Genomic DNA, 20238 nt, shown 5'->3' on the forward strand with positions numbered 1-20238 from the left:
ACGCTAAAGTAGGGGAAGTGGAATGAAAAACACGCGTCGGGTTCGCATCGCACCCACGTTGGAATGAAAAACAGACCTAATAACAACATCAACAACTGCCCAGCTGCTGCTCAAGTAATAAGACAAGATACTATTTCCAAAACCTTCATCTGTTGCCACAATCTTTTATTGATACAATTTTATTTTCTCCTTTTCAGATTTGTGTAAGAATGGATAGGTTTGAATATTGTTCTTTTGAACTATCACCTGATGAGTCACCAGTATTGAAGCACTCAAATGTACGTCTTTATGATGGTGAAAACAAATCTCAATTTCAACGAGGAGAACTAATCCTAACAAGTCACCGGTTATTTTGGCAAAAAGACATCACATTGTGTCTGGCTTTATCCTACATTCAGAATGCAGTAGAAGAAGCAAAGTCCATGTTCAATTTAACTGCTGGAAGAAAAATAATTTTGTACTTGAGTAAAGCTGTGCCAGGAAAAAATCTGGGACCAAGTGCAACTAGTGCTTATGACTATGTCAAATTGTCATTTAGAGAAGGTATTCAGAATGAATTCTTGGATGCTTTAAAGAGCACTGTGGATGCAAAAATATGGACTGTCCAGAACAAATCTGCTCAACAGACAAAGCTGAGAGAGATCAAGACTCGCACAGGTAAAATAAAACAGAAGCCCTTTTTGATATCCTCATTTCCTTTTTTATCACCCTCCTTTTGACCACCCCTTCATTATCATAGCAGCTAAGTACATATGTGATTGAGATAAATAGTGTACATATTATTTGTGTTGATTTTAGAGTTTTTATCTTGGTAGCTAGGTATATTAACTATTTATATTGACAATACCATCTTTATCTAGCTGAAATTCCCTTATTGTGCTATTGATCTTTATCTTTCAATTGAAAGTGCTTACCGCCGTATGTATGAAAATTCGTTTCAAGTTAATCTTAAGCTAAACTTGGCTAAGCAAAATTTCAGCTCAAGTTTAACTTGAGAATATTTGGTATGTATGAAACATTTCCAACTTCATCTTAGTCAAGATCAATCTCAAGACAAACATCTTGTTGAACCAAAGAGGTTTTTGGGAGGTTTTTCATTTTAACCAATAGGATTACTGATAAATAGCGGGCAAATTTAAATGTGTATTAATAAAAAAAATAATAAATAAATAATATTGTTATCTATTTGTTCATAAGTTTGGAATTCATATATGATATCAATCCTCTTAAAAGTATAGCTCTTGAGCAGTTTGCTGTTTGCTAATCCAGAGAACTAATAATAGTAGTAGTAGTGCTTATTTATACTGCTCGCATAGGACTGAAAAGTCCCTTTACTCCAGCAGTAGGCTACACTATTATTGTGGTCAAATTCTCAAATTATATTGAGGATAAAATTCCAAACCTCGGCTGGGATTGAACCCACGCCAGAGGATCTGAAATGAGGACAAGGAAACACGGAAAATAAAGACATATAAAATAAAGAAAAGTAAGTAAGAATAAAGACGGTACATTCTCTTTACCATTGTCCTCTACAAAGAACAGTAAGTTACTTTTACCATCCCATTAAACCTGTGGAAGCGCTCTAGAATGGTTCACACTTAAAAAGTACATCAATGTGTTGCAAATTGTACATGTGTGACTTTTACTATCAGTTTTTTCAATGTACCACCTCCTCTCTTCTGACCAGCATTTTTGTAAATTGTGTGCCAACTATCCTCCACTTCTTAATCTGTGTTCCTACTGTCTGCTCAAATTTGTGAAGACGGGAGTCTAACCTCCTCTAGATGCCTTAGCATGTAATAGGAGTATAGGACGTCGTGTCGGTTATGATAGGATATCCTTACAAGTCCGTGGTACCAGAGAGAGATTTCCTAACACATTTTACGACGGGAAGTACCTCGATATATCTGATGTAAATCCCTGGGTTCCCAAGTCTAACCTCCTCTAGGTGCCTTAGCATGTAATAGGACGTCGCGTCGGTTATGATAGGATATCCTTACAACAAGTCCGTGGTACCAGAGAGAGATTTCCTAACACATTTTACGACGGGAAGTACCTCTATATATCTGATGTAAATCCCTGGGTTCCCGACTTGTGGGTCTGGGATCTCTATAATAAGTATCCGAAGTATCTTGTTACTAATATCTGGGTACTTATAAGATTACCAACACCTGGAACGAGTCATATTCTCCTACAATTTGAATAATTACATACACGACTTCCAATGTCATAAATTATCATGTAATTAGGTATGTTCTCATTCTTGTTTCCACTTTGGTATCCTCTCAAGAAGTTCCTAGGTACTACTCCACGTAGGGACCTTATTAAGTATTCACTTGTCTTGTTTGAAGAGACGTATCCTCTTATGGAAATGGGTTTTGTGTCTTGTTTTTCTAAATCCTCTTTCTTATGGAAATGGATCTTGAAATGTTCTTTCGTAGGAAAAAAGACAATTTGTTTGAATATTGTCTTGTGTGTTTTTTTTCTGAAGCATATTTCTGTCGTTTTTGGAAACATTCTCCTTGTGGATATTTCTGGATTACAATCATTGCCGATTTGCCAAATGATCAATGATGAGAATTTTCTGTGAAAATCATTGATAGTTCCATTTACCTACTAGTATTCTTCTATTACCCCAGAAAGCGAAAAGCTTGTCCTTTTCTAGACGACCTAGCTATTACCTTCTCGAATTTTGAAAACCTACTTTCTGAAAAAAGTCTACTATACTGAACTCTTCTTTGTACCTATGTAGGTATGCACCTGCCTATTATTAAAATCTTCGATAAAACCTAAATTCTTTCTCCTTTTGTTTCTTCAAATTCTACCATATTCTCTGAATAATCATCGATATACATCCCTACTTTGACCCCAATAAGTTACATATTGAAAACCTACTTTCTGAAAAAAGTCTACTATACTGAACTCTTCTTTGTACCTATGTAGGCACCTGCCTATTATTAAAATCTTCGATAAAACCTAACTTCTTTCTCCTTTTGTTTCTTCAAATTCTACCATATTCTCTGAATAATCATCGATATACATCCCTACTTTGACCCCAATAAGTTACATTGACAAGGATGAATTGCTGAGTGCACTCTGAATCGGAAATAGCCAGCAGCACGTGATGTGCCCTATCGCTGAGACAGCACCCATGCATGACAATGTACTTCAGTGATTTGCCGGGACTGGGAACTGATACACACGAATTATAATTCTAGGTTTTCTTCTGATATTTGAAGCTTATAACCAGTTACTCTTTTTCCAGCTAGGTCTACCTGATTAAGTTACCAGAGCGATCAGCACTATATTATATTTTCGTGTCCAGCACTATATTATATTTTCGTGTCCAGGGGACACAGAAAGTGGCTGGGGACACAGAAAGTGGCTCCACGTTGCCGTCCCTGGAAACGATCTAATACTCAATATTAAATCGGCTAAACTTTCTACCACCAGATATGCATCAAGCACTGATATAATCGTTATAAGAAATATCAGGTATGTAAGTTATGAATATTATTATCAGTACAGTTTATGTAAAAAATATGTACCTAGGTAAAAAATATTTATATTTATACATTATTTACCCTACGAAAGAGGCAGTCTATCCCATTGAATAAGTTCTGAAATAATTCCCAACATTAATGAACAACGGTTCTCATTGACATAGGTACTCGTAACTCTTTGGCGTTGGGTCACGAGTAATTTCCTCTTGATTTAATCCAGAATCTGGCCTTGCATGGGGGGATCAAAATAATCAAAAGCCCTCATATCAGAGAACATCCGGAATTAATTAAAATGTTCACTGGACGAAAGTGACATAGGATTTGACTTTGATGGATCGAGCTGAGAACTAATCTCCTAATGAAAACAATTGAAACATTGAGAGTGAGATTTCATCGTGGGGGGAAGGGTTGAACACAATTAAATTGATTCATGATATTTATGTTGGAAACCCTCCCTCTCTTTCGCTGACAGTCTGTCGATTTTTGAAACATTGTCCAATTTGAAACTATCCGTTGAACACAAGTACCTATTCCCCCAGAAACCACAAACTAGACTCTTACTACATACAAGAGGATACACTGACGTGAAACCCAAAAAAAAGTATTATAGTTCTTGGAAGGCCAAGTTTGTTGAAATATTTTAGGGATTTTATCCTCGTGCAGTGAAAAACACTGTAGACTGTTGTAGACAGTTTCGCCAAGTAGGTATCTCAATATCTCCCAAGTACACAGGACGCAGGGATATTATATCTTCTTACACAGAGGTACATAAAGTATATTATGAGTTTAGTGTTTCTTCAGTAACAATAGTGACTTTGCCTAACCCTCTTATAATCCTACATCCTATACAATTACTTAGGTATTTCCAAATTCCCCGAATAGTTTTTGTCGACAAACGTTCATCGTGAATATTTATGAGTCGTTTAAAGCTCATCGGAGCGCGAGCTTTAATGACACAAAATTAGACAGCTTTCACTGCTTACATGACAGTTTCATCGATGATCAATTATTTATTAAGTTTTTAAGCACCTGATGAATTATGAACGCATTATGTTGTAGATAGGAAAGCTTGTTTGAAATTCTATTATTCAATGGGTTGCATGACAGTTTCATCGATGATCAATTATTTCTTAAGTTTTTAAGCACCTGATGAATTATGAACGCATTATGTTGTAGATAGGAAAGCTTGTTTGAAATTCTATTATTCAATGGGTTTGTATTTCTGTTATAGCTCAGAAAGAGGTTAATGCTTACATGCTCATAAATATATGCTATGGTAATGGAAAAACAGCGCACATAACTGAAAACTGGCGCGTATGGTAAAGAGCGAAACAGGAAGAGAAACTATAGGAATACAAGAAAGTCTAAAGAAAGAACTAACTTCTTCTGATGAGTGAATCTTCTTAAGGATTCCCTACGATTTCCATTTGAGGCATACCTACAATACCTACGTACTATGACTTTTACCGCTATGGTAATGGAAAAACAGCGCACATAACTGAAAACTGGCGCGTATGGTAAAGAGTGAAACAGGAAGAGAAAATATAGGAATACAAGAAAGTCTAAAGAAAGCACTAGCTTCTTCTGATGAGTGAATCTTCTTAAGGATTCCCTACGATTTCCATTTGAGGCATACCTACAATACCTACGTACTATGACTTTTACCTACAAAACAAAGATCATGGACCAATGTTCCGATTTGCAATCATACTCGGTTGAGTGCTCTCTGTGACTTCAGTGAACAAATTGGTAGTCATGTTTGGGTTTCCAGTCCAGAACGGATCAAGCCCTTGCGGCCAAGTCAAATTCTTATAGTAATCCTCGTGGTAATCCATATCCTTGAGGAATCGCATCTCTTCAGGACAGTACTTGGCCACGTAATAGAGCGGAGGAAGAGAGCTTTTCTGGTCCACCCAGCCATAGGACTCTCTGTGACTTCAGTGAACAAATTGGTAGTCATGTTTGGGTTTCCAGTCCAGAACGGGTCAAGTCCTTGCGGCCAAGTCAAATTCTTATAGTAATCCTCGTGGTAATCCATGTCCTTGAGGAATCGCATCTCTTCAGGACAGTACTTGGCCACGTAATAGAGCGGAGGAAGAGAGCTTTTCTGGTCCACCCAGCCATAGGGCTTTTAATCGGTTGCTATTAAAATTATTGTTTACAGCCGACGTAATAGACCAATGGTTACGTAACAGTCAACAGAACAGTATTCATTTCAGTTTGTTTCTTTTCTAGAACAAAAATTACGGCACACTCATTAGGGATATTTCAAGGGCTCTCGTATGTGGATAAATATTTATGCCGCATTTTCGAGTATTTCATTCTCAATCTACAAAGGCATCACAAAGGTGTGGATAGCACGGATTGCCCAAGTGATGACTATTTAACACCTTTCAACCGGAGTGCCCATTTTCATCATTCGTCCATTCCTCCTTTTTAATTGATTTCACCATTGACTTTTAATCGGTTGCTATTAAAATTATTGTTTACAGCCGACGCAATAGACCAATGGTTACGTAACAGTCAACAGAACAGTATTCATTTCAGTTTGTTTCTTTTCTAGAACAAAAATTACGGCACACTCATTTGCTCCATTTTGTAATCAGGTGTTTACATTATAAAAGTGAAAGTGACATTCAAAGTGAATATTGTTGTGTCATGTTAAAGTGAGTAAAATTTACGTTTTTTTCTGGAAAATCAACAAGAGACTCTTCGGCAGCAAAAACAGAGTCTTCACCAATGGGTTCAACCCTATTCCTACTATCTCTACTAACGTATGCCCTTGTGTCATGTTAAAGTGAGTAAAATTTACGATTTTTCTGCAAAATCAACAAGAGACTCTTCGGCAGCAAAAACAGAGTCTTCACCAATGGGTTCAACCCTATTCCTACTATCTCTACTAACGTATGCCTCACTGGGTTTTGCCAAGATTCCCAATCTGACCGAGGTGAAAGCTCTTCTCAATGTATATTTCCCAAATCTGAATGAGAATACCACCATCTACAGTTTCCTTAGCGATGTGAAAAACGTGGAACTCCTACTACGCGTCCATCAGCATTCCTGTATCGACATGAAAAGAAAGCGGAAAATTCGATCCCTGGATTGGTTTTGGAATGAGTTTACATTGCCTGTCGACGCTACAAATTGTGAGTATTGACTAAATGACTAGCTTTGCCCTGACAATTTTAAATTGTTTGTCCATTCAACTAAATTTATTGTTGGTCCAGACAGGAATATTTTATACCGATTTTGGAGAGAAAGAAGACAGGATAGAAGAAAACAAGCCGTTCCGATAACAAACCTTATCTGTTTAGGATAAAACCCTCCCCAGGCTGGAATAGAACTCGCCAAAAGAACTTTGATATTAATCCTCATTGATCTTGTTTTCTTCCAGTGACATTCACGCCACCACAAGAATACACTTATGCTATGGTAATGGAAAAACAGCGCACATAACTGAAAACTGGCGCGTATGGTAAAGAGCGAAACAGGAAGAGAAAATATAGGAATACAAGAAAGTCTAAAGAAAGCACTAACTTCTTCTGATGAGTGAATCTTCGGATTCCCTACGATTTCCATTTGAGGCATACCTACAATACCTACGTACTATGACTTTTACCTTCAAAACAAAGATCATGGACCAATGTTCCAATTTGCAATCATACTCGGTTGAGTATTTATACTAGTTAGACCGAATCAAGGTTCCTCCAAACGCCAAATAAACTGACTAGCACTGAAGCTAAAGCAAGTACAAAAGTACAACATACGAGTAGAGTAGGTAGTCGGTTGAGTATTTATACTAGTTAGACCTAATCAAGGTTCCTCCAAACGCCAAATAAACTGACTAGCACTGAAGCTAAAGCAAGTACAAAAGTACAACATACGAGTAGAGTAGGTAGTAAGTACTCGTACAAACACCTGTGTCTAACTCTCAATGCATAATGTAAGTACATATATTGCAAACATTGGCAGCTGATAATCCGCAAAAAAAAACATTTCCTCGGAAAATACACACAAAGACTTTCCTGTAGAAGAAACTGAAGAACATCCAGAGTAGAGTAACAACACTAGTGACTATGGAGCTATGAATCATGTTGCCTCTGGGTAACGGTGTAACGAGAGTGCCTTCATATCCGTCTATTGTTCCCAGGATTTGGGTTCCCATCTCCTCTGATGACCGTTGCTGGTAAGGAAAATATTAATAGAATAAGTAAACATCGGACGGACGAAGAGACCAGCACATTGCTTGAGGAAAACTCTCACTTTAACCTACGAAGAACAAAACATTTTCCTGTATCAATAAAGAGGAACCTACTCTAATAAAATATTGGTATAATGGAGCAGCTTGTTCTAAGATGACAATCTGAATAAAGCACTACTTATACTTATCATGGATAGACGAATTGATGCTTGTGACGATGCGATGAGACCATTTAACCTACGAAAAACAAAACATTTTCCTGTATCAATAAAGAGGTACCTACTCTAATAAAATATTGGTATAATGGAGCAACTTGTTCTAAGATGACAATCTAAATAAAGCACTACTTATACTTATCATGGATAGACGAATTGATGCTTGTGACGATGCGATGAGACCAGAATGAATAGAATGATTGTTGTATTAACCTACGAAAAACAAAACATTTTCCTGTATCAATAAAGAGGAACCTACTCTAATAAAATATTGGTAAAATGGAGCAACTTGTTCTAAGATGACAATCTGAATAAAGCACTACTTATACTTATCATGGATAGACGAATTGATGCTTGTGACGATGCGGTGAGACCAGAATGAATAGAATGATTGTTGTCTACGGGAATGGGTCAGTACTTCAGTAGAGTGTGAGACTTAACCGTGTGTGGATTCAGCGTCAAATTTGACTAGGAAAAATCCATACTGTAAAATACCTACTACGGAACTTGTTGTAGACAAATAAATGATCTTCCTCAAATAAATGACAGTTTTCGCCAAGGGTCAATGAAATGGGAAATTTCTAGACCGTATGAGTATGTGTTCTATATACGACTTTCTTACTCTCTATATTTTAATTGTTTCTCTCGTACTCAAAGGTTTGAAACTAATGTCAAGCTAATCAAACTCACGTCATTTATAGGAGGAAATTATGTTCCTGCGAAGAATCACCTCTCACCTTAGATCTGAGGAAGCAAACAAAAATCAACATAGCTAATTTATGAGTACACCGGCTAACTCCCGGTAGAAGTAGAAAGGTACTTGATGTTTTCCATTGTGGCACCCAAATCTACACGAAGAGGACCCCATAACAGCGTACTCTCTGTTTTACGCTTGAGTGCCTCCGCGGTCAGAACAACCTGTATATCTGGCTATGACCACGAAGTAATTGAAGTGTTTGCTGAAGACGCTACCCGAGCTAATGAACATGAAAAGAAATTGGATGAAAAATAATTGGTGTCCGGAAATTAGAACAGTTTAATCATATTCTTATACGGCGTCAGCTCCCATGGCGTAGTGGTCACTGCACTCGCCTTGCACGCGGGATACCCGGGTTCGATTCCCGGCGGGGTCAAGAAATTTGTATCAAGCAAAAATGATTGACTCCGTGACTGGATGTTGCGGGGCCCACTCAGCCTCGTGAGGAAAATGAGTAGCTATGACATATAAATGCGCATAGCGTAAAGGTAAGTGCATTTCTCCTAGATACTTAGATGCTCAAGACAATGGTGTTTCCATAGAAAAGTAAATAAATAGGTAGGTAATTATATTCCAAAGAAATCTATCATCTTTCTGATCTACTTTCGGATGGAAATTCCGATGCTACAACCTCAACATTTGCATGTCTATGGCAAAAATCCTGCATGACTTTGCAGTAGCGTTTTGCATGAAATGGCTTCATTGACTTCAGATTTGAGACGAGAAGATGACTACGACGTAAATATATGATTTCGACGTCATTGGATGACAGAGTGCCACAAGAAGATCCTACACAAAAATAACCTTTTCCGTCATTAGGATTATTGAGATATTGGAAAAAATCCTACAATGCTGCAGTGAGCACCAAAGTTGTGATATAATAACACAAAGCCTTTTCCGTCAATACAGGTGTAGGTTAGTAGGTAGACTGCTGACATTTTTAGTTTCAGACAAATTTCACAATTGCCGTTCCCACATCAACCCTCATCACCCGGACTTAGAACCAGCTTCCAAATGTAGTGATTTGCACACCCAAAAAGGCTGTCGATGTCGTCCTACACAGACCTTAGAAAACCAAAATGCTGGCTTCCTTGTCTTCCTACAAAAAAAAAAAAAATAAAAAAAAAATAATAAAAAAAAAAAAAAAATTGGGCCTAGATTTCTTTCTAAATGGATTACGAGAGGTATATCATTGTACTTTGTGTTTTCATCTTCAGGTAATCCTGATGCATTGTTGGGTGAAGTTTTAACCTCTGATTCTGCGTCGTCATTACAAATACCAGACATTGTGGGACTTTTTTGTGCTACCGGAGCTACTCGAGATTAAAAAGCACCTTGTCTCTTTTTGCTGGAATTCAAACCACCTCTTAAATGTCCTGACAAGGATGAATTGCTGAGTGCACTTCGAAATCCGAACTAGCCAGCAGCACGTGATGTGCCCTATCGCTGAGACGCTGAGACAGTACAATGACAATGTACTTCAGTGATTTGCCGGGACCGGGAACTGATGCACACGAATTATAATTCTGGGTTTTCTTCTGATATTTGAAGCTTATAACCAGTTTCTTTTTCCAGCTAGGTCTACCTTAAGTTACCAGAGCGATCAGCACTGATATAATCGTTATAAGAAATATCAGGTATGTAAGTTATGAATATTATTATCAGTACAGTTTATGTAAAAAATATGTAGGTGAAAAATATTTATGATAGATTGAAGATTCTGTAACTTTGTGAAGGTCCATCTTGACTAGGTAGGTTGAAATGATAAACATATACTTCTTCACTATTTGTAAAATATTCTGGGTTTTTTTATTTCATTTTCATTTTACGGACTAGTTTCGCCGGTGAAGGCATCTTCAGCGTTACAGAAAAATACCTAGAAAAACATTTCAACCTACCTAGAAAAAATATTTATATTTATACATTATTTACCCTACGAAAGAGGCAGTTTAACCCATTGAATAAGTTCTGAAATAATTCCCAACATTAATGAACAACGGTTCTCATTGACATACTCGTAACTCTTTGGCGTTGGGTCACGAGTAATTTCCTCTCGATTTAATCCAGAATCTGGCCTTCCATGGGGGGGATCAAAATAATCAAAAGCCCTCATATCAGAGAACATCCGGAATTAATTAAAATGTTCACTGGACGAAAGTGACATAGGATTTGACTTTGATGGATCGAGCTGAGAACTAATCTCCTAATGAAAACAATTGAAACATTGAGAGTGAGATTTCATCGTGGGGGGAAGGGTTGAACACAATTAAATTGATTCATGATATTTATGTTGGAAACCCTCCCTCTCTTTCGCTGACAGTCTGTCGATTTTTGAAACATTGTCCAATTTGAAACTATCCGTTGAACACAAGTACCTATTCCCCCAGAAACCACAAACCAGACTCTTACTACATACAAGAGGATACACTGACGTGAAACCCAAAAAAAAAGTATTATAGTTCTTAAGGAAGGCCAAGTTTGTTGAAATATTTTAGGGATTTTATCCTCGTGCAGTGAAAAACACTGTAGACTGTTGTATGTAGACAGTTTCGCCAAGTATCTCAGCATCTCCCAAGTACACAGGACGCAGGGATATTATATCTTCTTACACAGAGGTACATAAAGTATATTATGAGTTTAGCAGACTAGAATTCTTGGAGATTTAACATATGAGACTGTCATAACAGATGACAGGACCAGGGGATCATGTTACTAATGACACTGACCTGGCCCACCTCCATGAGACTTTGATATTGACCGCGCGCCATGGATCTCTGTTTCTAATGACTCGTGTTTGCATAATACACTATGTATGATGTTTATCTTCTATCTTCTCCTTAGCATATACGGCAAAAGTGTGCGAGTGAGTTATGAATATGAAATCATATTCTTGATATCTAGTTGAGTTTATTCCAGATTTTAAGCCCATCATCATTTTGTTCTACTTTTCTTCGTCTTCTTCATCTTTTCTGGTTCTTCTTCTTCTTCTTCTTCTTCTTCTTCTTCTTCTTCTTCTTCTTCTTCTTCTTCTTCTTCTTCTTCAAATATAGCTCGATACCTAATTAGAACTAATAGAAAAAACAACAAATTTAAATTGCGAAAAAAAGTTAATAAAGTTTTAGGAGCAAGTGGAAAACAATCAAATTATTAATGACACAAAATTAGACATTATTATTAGTTGCAGATAATATAGGTACCTGAACAAGTGATCACGTAATGTCCTCTTGGCTTTGGAAGAGGCTGAAGGCTACGCCATCGGTAGTAATACAGATAATATACCTGAACAAGTGATCACGTAATGTCCTCTTGGCTTTGGAAGAGGCTGAAGGCTATGTCATCGGTAGTGTTGCAGATAATATACGTATAAGCACGAATGATAATCCACTAAATGGATAATCTAACCATACTAGACAGTCTAGCTTAGGTCCATACACAATAAGTCCACTCCAAGGCTTAGGTGTAGGGGCAAACAGCCGTAAAGGATGGGTTGAGCTACGAAACTACGAATCAACAGTCTATTGAACTCCGGAAGTTACTTTAAAACTAACTGTAATTATAATTAAACTCATACAATAAAGTTAGATTAATCGAATAGAGAATAGATTTTGGATTTGTTGTCTTTTTACTTTCCTTATCCTATAGGAAGGAAAGTAATGTAATCGGGTCAAAATTTCGATGGTCAGTTTTTAGTGCCAAAACACGTTTTGAGGTCCCTAGAGCCTAAATCCAAAGTTTCAGCCATTGGTCCGTGGGTGTGTCTGTGTGTCCGTGTGTCTGTCTGTGTGTCTGTCTGTAAACAAAGTTTATTGAGCTAGTGAAGGAATTGTTCCAAAGCTGTGTCCACACATAGTCGACCGGCCGTCGATCGACGAGGTGAAGAGGTGAATCTATGTTGTCGAGGCAGTGTGGACGGTTCCATCGACGTGGATCAACGGCGTCGACTATGTTTGGACACAGCTTTAGAAATAAAATAAAATAAAATCCTATTCTAAAAATACTCACTTGACGCACACGACTGTAAACACTAGTTTTCCCGAGACCAATACCACTCATGAGAAGAATCAGGTTACCACATTTACCAACACTACCAGTCGATGTTTTTGTTCACACATTCGCGTGCTATGAAGTTCAATAGTTCTCTTATCACCTCACGGACTCGGCGTTCAGACTTCTCTTCCGACATTTTAATTGCTTTCTATATTAACGGAGGTGTTGGTTTAATTTTGAAGAGAGGAAATTGCCAGGGAATCTGTGCGTGTTGAAGGTCATAAGACTTGTATATAAATTTCTTTTGTTTAATATTGTACGCTTGAAGGATGCAATTGACTTTGATTGTAAAAAATAAATAGATATATTATTTCGTTCTGTAGAATATATTAGGTAGGTATGAACTTACCTACACTTTTCTTGTAAAGTCAAGATATCAATACCTATAGTTCGGCAAAAGGCGAAAATATAAATTGTTCATTACCAAGCACCTACACTGAAAAAAATCACGTCTCTTCATCTATGATACCTAGATAGTCGATATAGATAAAAGTTTTGAAAATAATAATAATAATAAATTAAAATAGAAGCAGCTTCCGAGTGCTGATTTCAGCACAGTTGCTTTCCAATTAAAATCCTCAAACACGTATCAAACTGGGACAAACAAATAGCTAAAAATCAGCATTTAAATTCAGAATAATTTACTTATTCTGGATTCCAAATAAATGTTCGTAATTTAGGACACACAATAATACAACTTTTTGTTTTGCTTAATTGAATTGGTTGTACAAAAAAATAAGTTAATTAAATCCCATTGAAAAAAAGTTCTAGCTTCAGGTATTAACGGGGAGTGGAGATTTGGGGGGGAAATAGGTGCGATTGTTTTTTGCATTTTGTTTGTACAAAGTTATGCTCGTTAGTATTTTATTTTATTTTTTTTTTATTTATTTTTTTTTATTGTGAAAAATAAAATAAATAAATAAAAGGAGAAATAATTATTATATTTTAGAAATAATTTTCCGGGTTAATTATTGTGTTTGTAGTTTCTGCTCAGAATTTGTTGCCCCTTTTTTTATTCAATATTCAACCTTTTGTTGTTCTCCAAAGTCAAGACCAACCTTTGAATTCTTACATGCTGAAAGGGCAACTAACAAGCATAATTTTCCGGGATGAAGTAGTGTGTGGCTCGTGGTCCCATGAAAATAACAGACGGTAAGCATATCGTTCAAAAGGAATTTCAGGAAGGTGCCTTCATCATAACATTCATACGAATCGAAGTATGAAATAAAAGAACACCCTAGGAGAGATTTAGGAAAATACCATGGTGAACAAATATCAAACGCATGACGAAAGAAAAACTCATATGGCCTAACGCACCCTGTACTTTCCATAGTGCATGCAAATAAATATATTTGTATGCAATATGCAACACACATTATTTAATTGCCCTTTGTAACAACTGCGTGCAGCACCATAATTTGTAAGACTTACACTGTGGAAAGCTTGGGGATTGCTATTTTTCACATGGAATTCCCTGAACACCAGGAGGAATTCCACGTGTTTTCAACCATACCTGCAACAAACAATAACAATAACAAGAAATTAAAATTAAAAAAATAAATAATAGAAATAATAATAAATATATAAAAACAACATGTGTGTGAGCAAGAATAATCAACAACATTGCAGATAATATAAAAACAATATGTGTGTGAGCAAGAATAATCAACAACATTGCAGATAAAACACTGGACGAAGCACCGCGTAGCCATTGTACCTTTGTAAATTATACAAAAGTTATAAATCGATCTGAAAATGTAAACCAACAACATGCCCGTCGTTACAGTTCTTTCTACCCATGTTACGCCATTGAATAGTGAGGAACGGCAAATGTTACGCAACAGTCCGCAACATAAACATTCTAGAAAGCTCCAAATTCAAGTCTATTGCAATTTTAAGTTGAATTTTTAGCAATGATGATTCTTTACTACTCTATATACATAATTATGTAGGACATAAATGCAGGACTATTATTATATGTACAAAATGACTGAAAACATAATATTTTAATAATACCTAGTTATAGGTATATATTATGTGGGTGTGTATAGTGTTCAATCACATGACAATGGACAGTATTAGGTTTGAAATCAGTAAAGACATCGTACATGAACTGATTCTAAGCAGACGCGATGTAAAATAAACATTGGTTAATTGCACGTCAAGTAAACAGTTAAATTGCGACAGACTTCTATGAAGTATTGGAAAATTTAAATGTGACTGTACTGGTGTTTTTCTTATAAGCTTATAAGTGATATTTCAGTAAGTGTACCTAGCAGCATTAGGTAGAATATCTTGAGATTTAAAAGATTGTAATCCAGAGGACAGAACTTTAGAAGTTCTCATTTTAATTAGGTACATAGTACATAGAGATAGAGAATTATGTCTGCATTCTATGAGAGATTCAATACCTAAAACGACAAATGTTACGCAACAGTCCGCAACATAAACATTCTAGAAAGCTCCAAATTCAAGTCTATTGCAATTTTAGATTGAATTTTTAGCAATGATGATTCTTTATTACTCAATATACATAATTATGTAGGACATAAATGCAGGGCTATTAGATATGTACAAAATGACTGAAAACATAATATTTTAATAATACCTAGTTATAGGTATATATTATGTGGGTGCGTATAGTGTTCAATCACATGACAATAGACAATATTAGGTTTGAAATCAGTAAACACATCGTACATGAATTGATTCTAAGCAGACGCGATGTAAAATAAACATTGGTTAATTGCACGTCAAGTAAACAGTTAAATTGCGACAGACTTCTATGAAGTATTGGAAAATTTAAATGTGACTGTACTGGTGTTTTTCTTATAAGCTTATAAGTGATATTTCAGTAAGTATACCTAGCAGCATTAGGTAGAATATCTTGAGATTTAAAAGATAGTAATCCAGAGGATAGAACTTTAGAAGTTCTCATTTTAATTAGGTACATAGTACATAGAGATAGAGAATTATGTCTGCATTCTATGAGAGATTCAATACCTAGCGGTATGTTCTCAACTGTCTCATGACTTACATCAACATGTTCTACTAGACGTGTGAAGAGATCTTCGGGTTTGAAAGGTGAAACCCTCGAAGAGATCTTCGGGTTCCAACTTCCCAGAGTTTATGCCACTCGAGACTTCCCACCGCATTCTACACCCAATTTTTGAAAGTCAACATCTCTGCAAGATCCATTCCTCAAAGGCTGGTGGACTATGTGGGTTCCAGAATGCAAACATTTCCTCTGTGCATTGAGTTTTTGACCAAAATCGGAAGCTAATTATGCCAATACACTCAAGCTGTTGTTCCATTCCTCATACCAATAAAGAATTTTGTGATCTTACATATGTTAGTTAATATTTTTCGTCCCGTGGCCTCATTTGCTTTCTTGAGGTTGAGAGTTTGGATTTGACCCATCGAAAAATATAAATTAAAGTTGAACAACATCAATTTGTAGTGAGAACGCTCAAAATTTTGAATTACAATTAAGACACTCCATTTTATTAGTCTACCTAACGCAGGGTACTAGAACAGTAACGTAGAGAAGAAATCAAAGGTAAAAGAATAAAAGTGGCAATTTGGACATGTTTGTATTTTGTATAGGAAACATTTTAATGGAACTTCACAAAGTTATTAAATCTTCAATTTAAATATGTATTATTTACCTATTTTACAGATTGAACAAAAATTTCTCGTCATTCATTATTCACCCTTAGACCAGAACAAGATCACCAACACAGGAACAATGGTTCCACTGAGTTGGCGAGTGAGAAATCGAAGCTAAAAGAATAAAAGTGGTAATTTGTTTGTATAGGAAACATTTTAATGGAACTTCACAAAGTTACTAAATCTTCAATTTAAATATGTATTATTTACCTATTTTACAGATTAAACAAAAATTTCTCGTCATTCATTATTCACCCTTAGACCAGAACAAGATCACCAACACAGGAACAATGGTTCCACTGAGTTGGCGAGTGTATGTGCTCAACATAATCCTGATGCTCCCACCCATCCTTCGTTCTGAAATCCTTTCCGACCTGTCCCTAGAATACATGCAGGCTTTCCAAAATATGTTCCCCACCGTCGACATTAAATCCGTAAAGGTGTTCGACTTTGTGGAGAATCCGGCTAACCTGGAAACCATCATCTTGATGAACAGTGAAGAGTGTTGGAAGAGCCAGCTCAAAAACAAAGGAAAAAAGGGAAATCGAGTCATTCGGAGTGTTTACAAGCTGATGGGGATTCCTCTCGATCTCAATTATGATACAACCATCACCCCGGTGGATTTCAGATATACTGATGCCGATCACTATAATTACATAGACAAGTAAGTTATCTGTCATAATTACATACATAGACAAGTAAGTTATCTGACCCTACTAGCCTGTTGAGCTGTCCATCCAAGTGCCGTTTAACGGAAAGGTCTACCTGAAGAGGCCATAGATAACATAGGTAAATATGTATATTGGGAAATATTATTGAGCTGTCCATCCAAGTGCCTTTTAACGGAAAGGTCTACCTGAAGAGGCCATAGATAACATAGGTAAATATGTATATTGGGAAATATTATTAACAGGGATATTTTATACCGATTTTGGAGAGAAAGAAGACAGGGTAGAAGAAAACAAGCCGTTCCGAGAACAAACCTTATCTGTTTAGGATAAAACCCTCCCCAGGCCGGAATAGAACTCGCCAAAAGAACTTTGATATTAATCCTCATTGATCTTGTTTTCTTCCAGTGACATTCACGCCACCACAAGAATACACGACAGGGATATTTTATACCGATTTTGGAGAGAAAGAAGACAGGGTAGAAGAAAACAAGCCGTTCCGAGAACAAACCTTACCTATCTGCTTAGGATAAAACCCTCCCCAGGCCGGAATAGAACTCGCCAAAAGAACTTTGATATTAATCCTCCTCATTGATCTTGTTTTCTTCCAGTGACATTCACGCCACCACAAGAATACACATTGAATGACACGGATCTGGAGAAATTATCTGAAGAAGGAAAATTCTACAATCCATACTCCCCAACAGTCGACAATGTTACAGTACCAGGTTAGTACATAGTATTAACAGTACCAGGTTAGTAGGTACATAGTATTAACAGTACCAGGTTAGTACATAGTATTAACAGTACCAGGTTAGTACATAGTATTAACAGTACCAGGTTAGTACATAGTATTAACAGTACCAGGTTAGTACATAGTATTAACAGTACGAGGTTAGTACATAGTATTAACAGTGCCAGGTTAGTACATAGTATTAACAGTACCAGGTTAGTACATAGTATTAACAGTACCAGGTTAGTACATAGTATTAACAGTACCAGGTTAGTACATAGTATTAACAGTACCAGGTTAGTAGTCAATAGCAGTTTGGACAAACAGGAGAAGAAGAAACACTGGTCACAATTGAGCTACAAAGGTCGCAGAGATATTTGCCCTCTCTCGCGAAAGGAGCACCCAGATATTAGTCAAACTTGTGTTCAATTTACAAGAGAACTGGGCTGTACGTTTGTTGAAAATGGTGGATGTGCCAAATTTGCCATTATACTGAGCTGGATAATAATGAATGTGCCAAATTTCCCCACTATACTGAGCTAGATAATATGTAGTGGATATGTCAAATTTCCCATTGTACTGAATAATGTTAATGGTGGATGTGTTTATTTCCCAATTTAGTAAAATATGTATCAAGCTAAATAGCTTTGTAGCTTGTAAAAATGTGAATCAACTTAGTTTAACGTAGTGAACCCATCACAATCAATACTCAACTAAATAGCTTTATAGCTTGTAAAAATGTGAATCAACTTAGTTTAACGTAGTGAACCCATCACAATCAATACTCAACTTGAGTGAGAAGTTGTATATTCTAACCCAAAGGAACTTAAGGAACTCCTTGTTTAGGAAAATACAATTTTCCCTTCTTTAAATTCATTCCCCAGCCAGCCTAGTTAGCTTAGTTGGTAGCGCGTCTGCCTTGTAACCGCTAGGCCGCGGGTTCGATTCCCGCCCGGGGCGGATTTTATCCTGATGGGATAATGTTCGTTCTCGGAACGGCTGGCTTTCTCCTATCCTGTCTTCCTTCTCTCTCCGATTTCGGGACGATAAGACCCTAGAGTTACAGTTCCCTCTGTCAAACCTCTTAAAAAAAAAAAAAAAAAAAAAAAAAAAAAAAAAAAAAAAAAAAAACAAAAAAACAAAACTCTTTTTCTTTACTAAATATTCCCCATCGGACTAACATCCCACACCAAGTAGATAATTAATTCCTTTTCCTCCTTTCAGATGACACGGACCCCGCGGTAAATCATTACATCATGATGTATTATATAGGTACTATGTATTATAACAATTTATATTAATACATGGTATACCTCGCACTATATTTGAACTTGCACAAGTCGTGAAAACTTTTCTTTCGGACTAACATCCCACACCAAGTAGATAATTAGTTCCTTTTCCTCCTTTCAGATGACACGGACACCGCGGTAACAGGCACTACCAAGTGGCCTACCAATTCCTTTGGAGACAGAGTGCCCAAACCGAAGATGAAGGCAATGGACTATATCAACATGGTGAACAATGATTTGGAAAATGCCAAAGATGATTTGGGAGCTGGAGGTTGTCCCCTTGGATTTGGAAGAGGATGAAGGCTATGTCATCGGTAGTAATACAGATAATATACCTGAACGAATGATCACGTAATGTCCTCTTGGCTTTGGAAGAGGCTGAAGGCTATGTCATCGGTAGTAATACAGACTGAAGGCTACGCCATCGGTAGTATTACAGATAATATACCTGAACGAATGATCACGTAATGTCCTCTTGGCTTTGGAAGAGGCTGAAGGCTATGTCATCGGTAGTGTTGCAGATAATATACGTATATAAGCACGAATGATAATCCACTAAACCATACTAGACAGTCTAGCTTAGCTCCATACACAAAAAGCCCACTCCAAGGCTTAAGTGTAGGGGCAAACAGCCGTAAAGGATGGGTTGAGCTACGAAACTACGAATCAACTGTCTATTGAACTCGAGAAGTTACTTTAAAACTAACTGTAATTATAATTAAACTCATACAATAAAGTTAGATTAATTGAATAGAGAATAGATTTTGGATTTGTTGTCTTTTTATTATTACTTTCTTTATTACTTAGGTGTAAACTTCATAATAATTTATTATGAAGTTTACACCTAAGGTATGCATGGTTATTGTAGGGTACGTGGTGCTACCATCTGACCCAACCTGTGTTTTCCTCTTGTGACGTAATAGGTAGGGCACCTTACTATTACTACCTTCCTATGCAAGCATATAACATTCTACATGAATAATTTCTTTTTCTTGGCGTTTAAGTTTGGACCTTGCTAGTAGAGTTTTCAAAAAGGTATCCCGGAGTATACTTTCTTTATTATGAAGTTTACACCTAAGGTATGTATGGTTATTGTAGGGTACGTGGTGCTACCATCTGACCCAACCTGTGTTTTCCTCTTATGACGTAATAGGTA

The 20238-nt window shown here is 36.7% G+C and overlaps 2 protein-coding genes across 5 annotated transcripts in view; one reads left to right on the forward strand and one right to left on the reverse strand.

Annotated features, from left to right (window-relative positions):
- LOC103514129 overlaps window positions 1-12969 on the reverse strand; it is a 15150-nt gene extending 2181 nt beyond the window's left edge. Inside the window, exon 1 of the mRNA XM_008478993.3 lies at window positions 12679-12969. The gene's annotated coding sequence lies outside the window, so the exon portion shown is untranslated. The remainder of the gene's footprint in view (window positions 1-12678) is intronic.
- On the forward strand, window positions 6005-19637 carry LOC103514128. 4 transcript variants are annotated; one of them, XM_026827178.1, is made up of 4 exons: window positions 6005-6240; window positions 6371-6649; window positions 17672-17788; window positions 19204-19485. In XM_026827178.1, the coding sequence occupies exons 2-4, from the start codon at window positions 6373-6375 to the stop codon at window positions 19380-19382; spliced, it is 573 nt and encodes a 190-aa protein (XP_026682979.1). In that variant the 5' UTR covers window positions 6005-6240; window positions 6371-6372; the 3' UTR covers window positions 19383-19485. The 4 variants fall into 4 exon arrangements, 3 of the variants coding, with proteins under 3 accessions (XP_026682979.1, XP_008477214.1, XP_017301585.1); XR_003392868.1 differs by lacking the exon at window positions 6005-6240 and adding an exon at window positions 19498-19637 and having other exon boundaries at window positions 6291-6649; window positions 19204-19466; XM_008478992.2 differs by lacking the exon at window positions 6005-6240 and adding an exon at window positions 19498-19637 and having other exon boundaries at window positions 6291-6649; window positions 19204-19384.
- Window positions 19638-20238: the final 601 nt, after the last annotated feature.

This window comes from Diaphorina citri, unplaced genomic scaffold (genome assembly GCF_000475195.1).
Source record: "Diaphorina citri unplaced genomic scaffold, Diaci psyllid genome assembly version 1.1 scaffold1086, whole genome shotgun sequence".
Lineage (NCBI taxonomy): Eukaryota > Metazoa > Arthropoda > Insecta > Hemiptera > Psyllidae > Diaphorina > Diaphorina citri.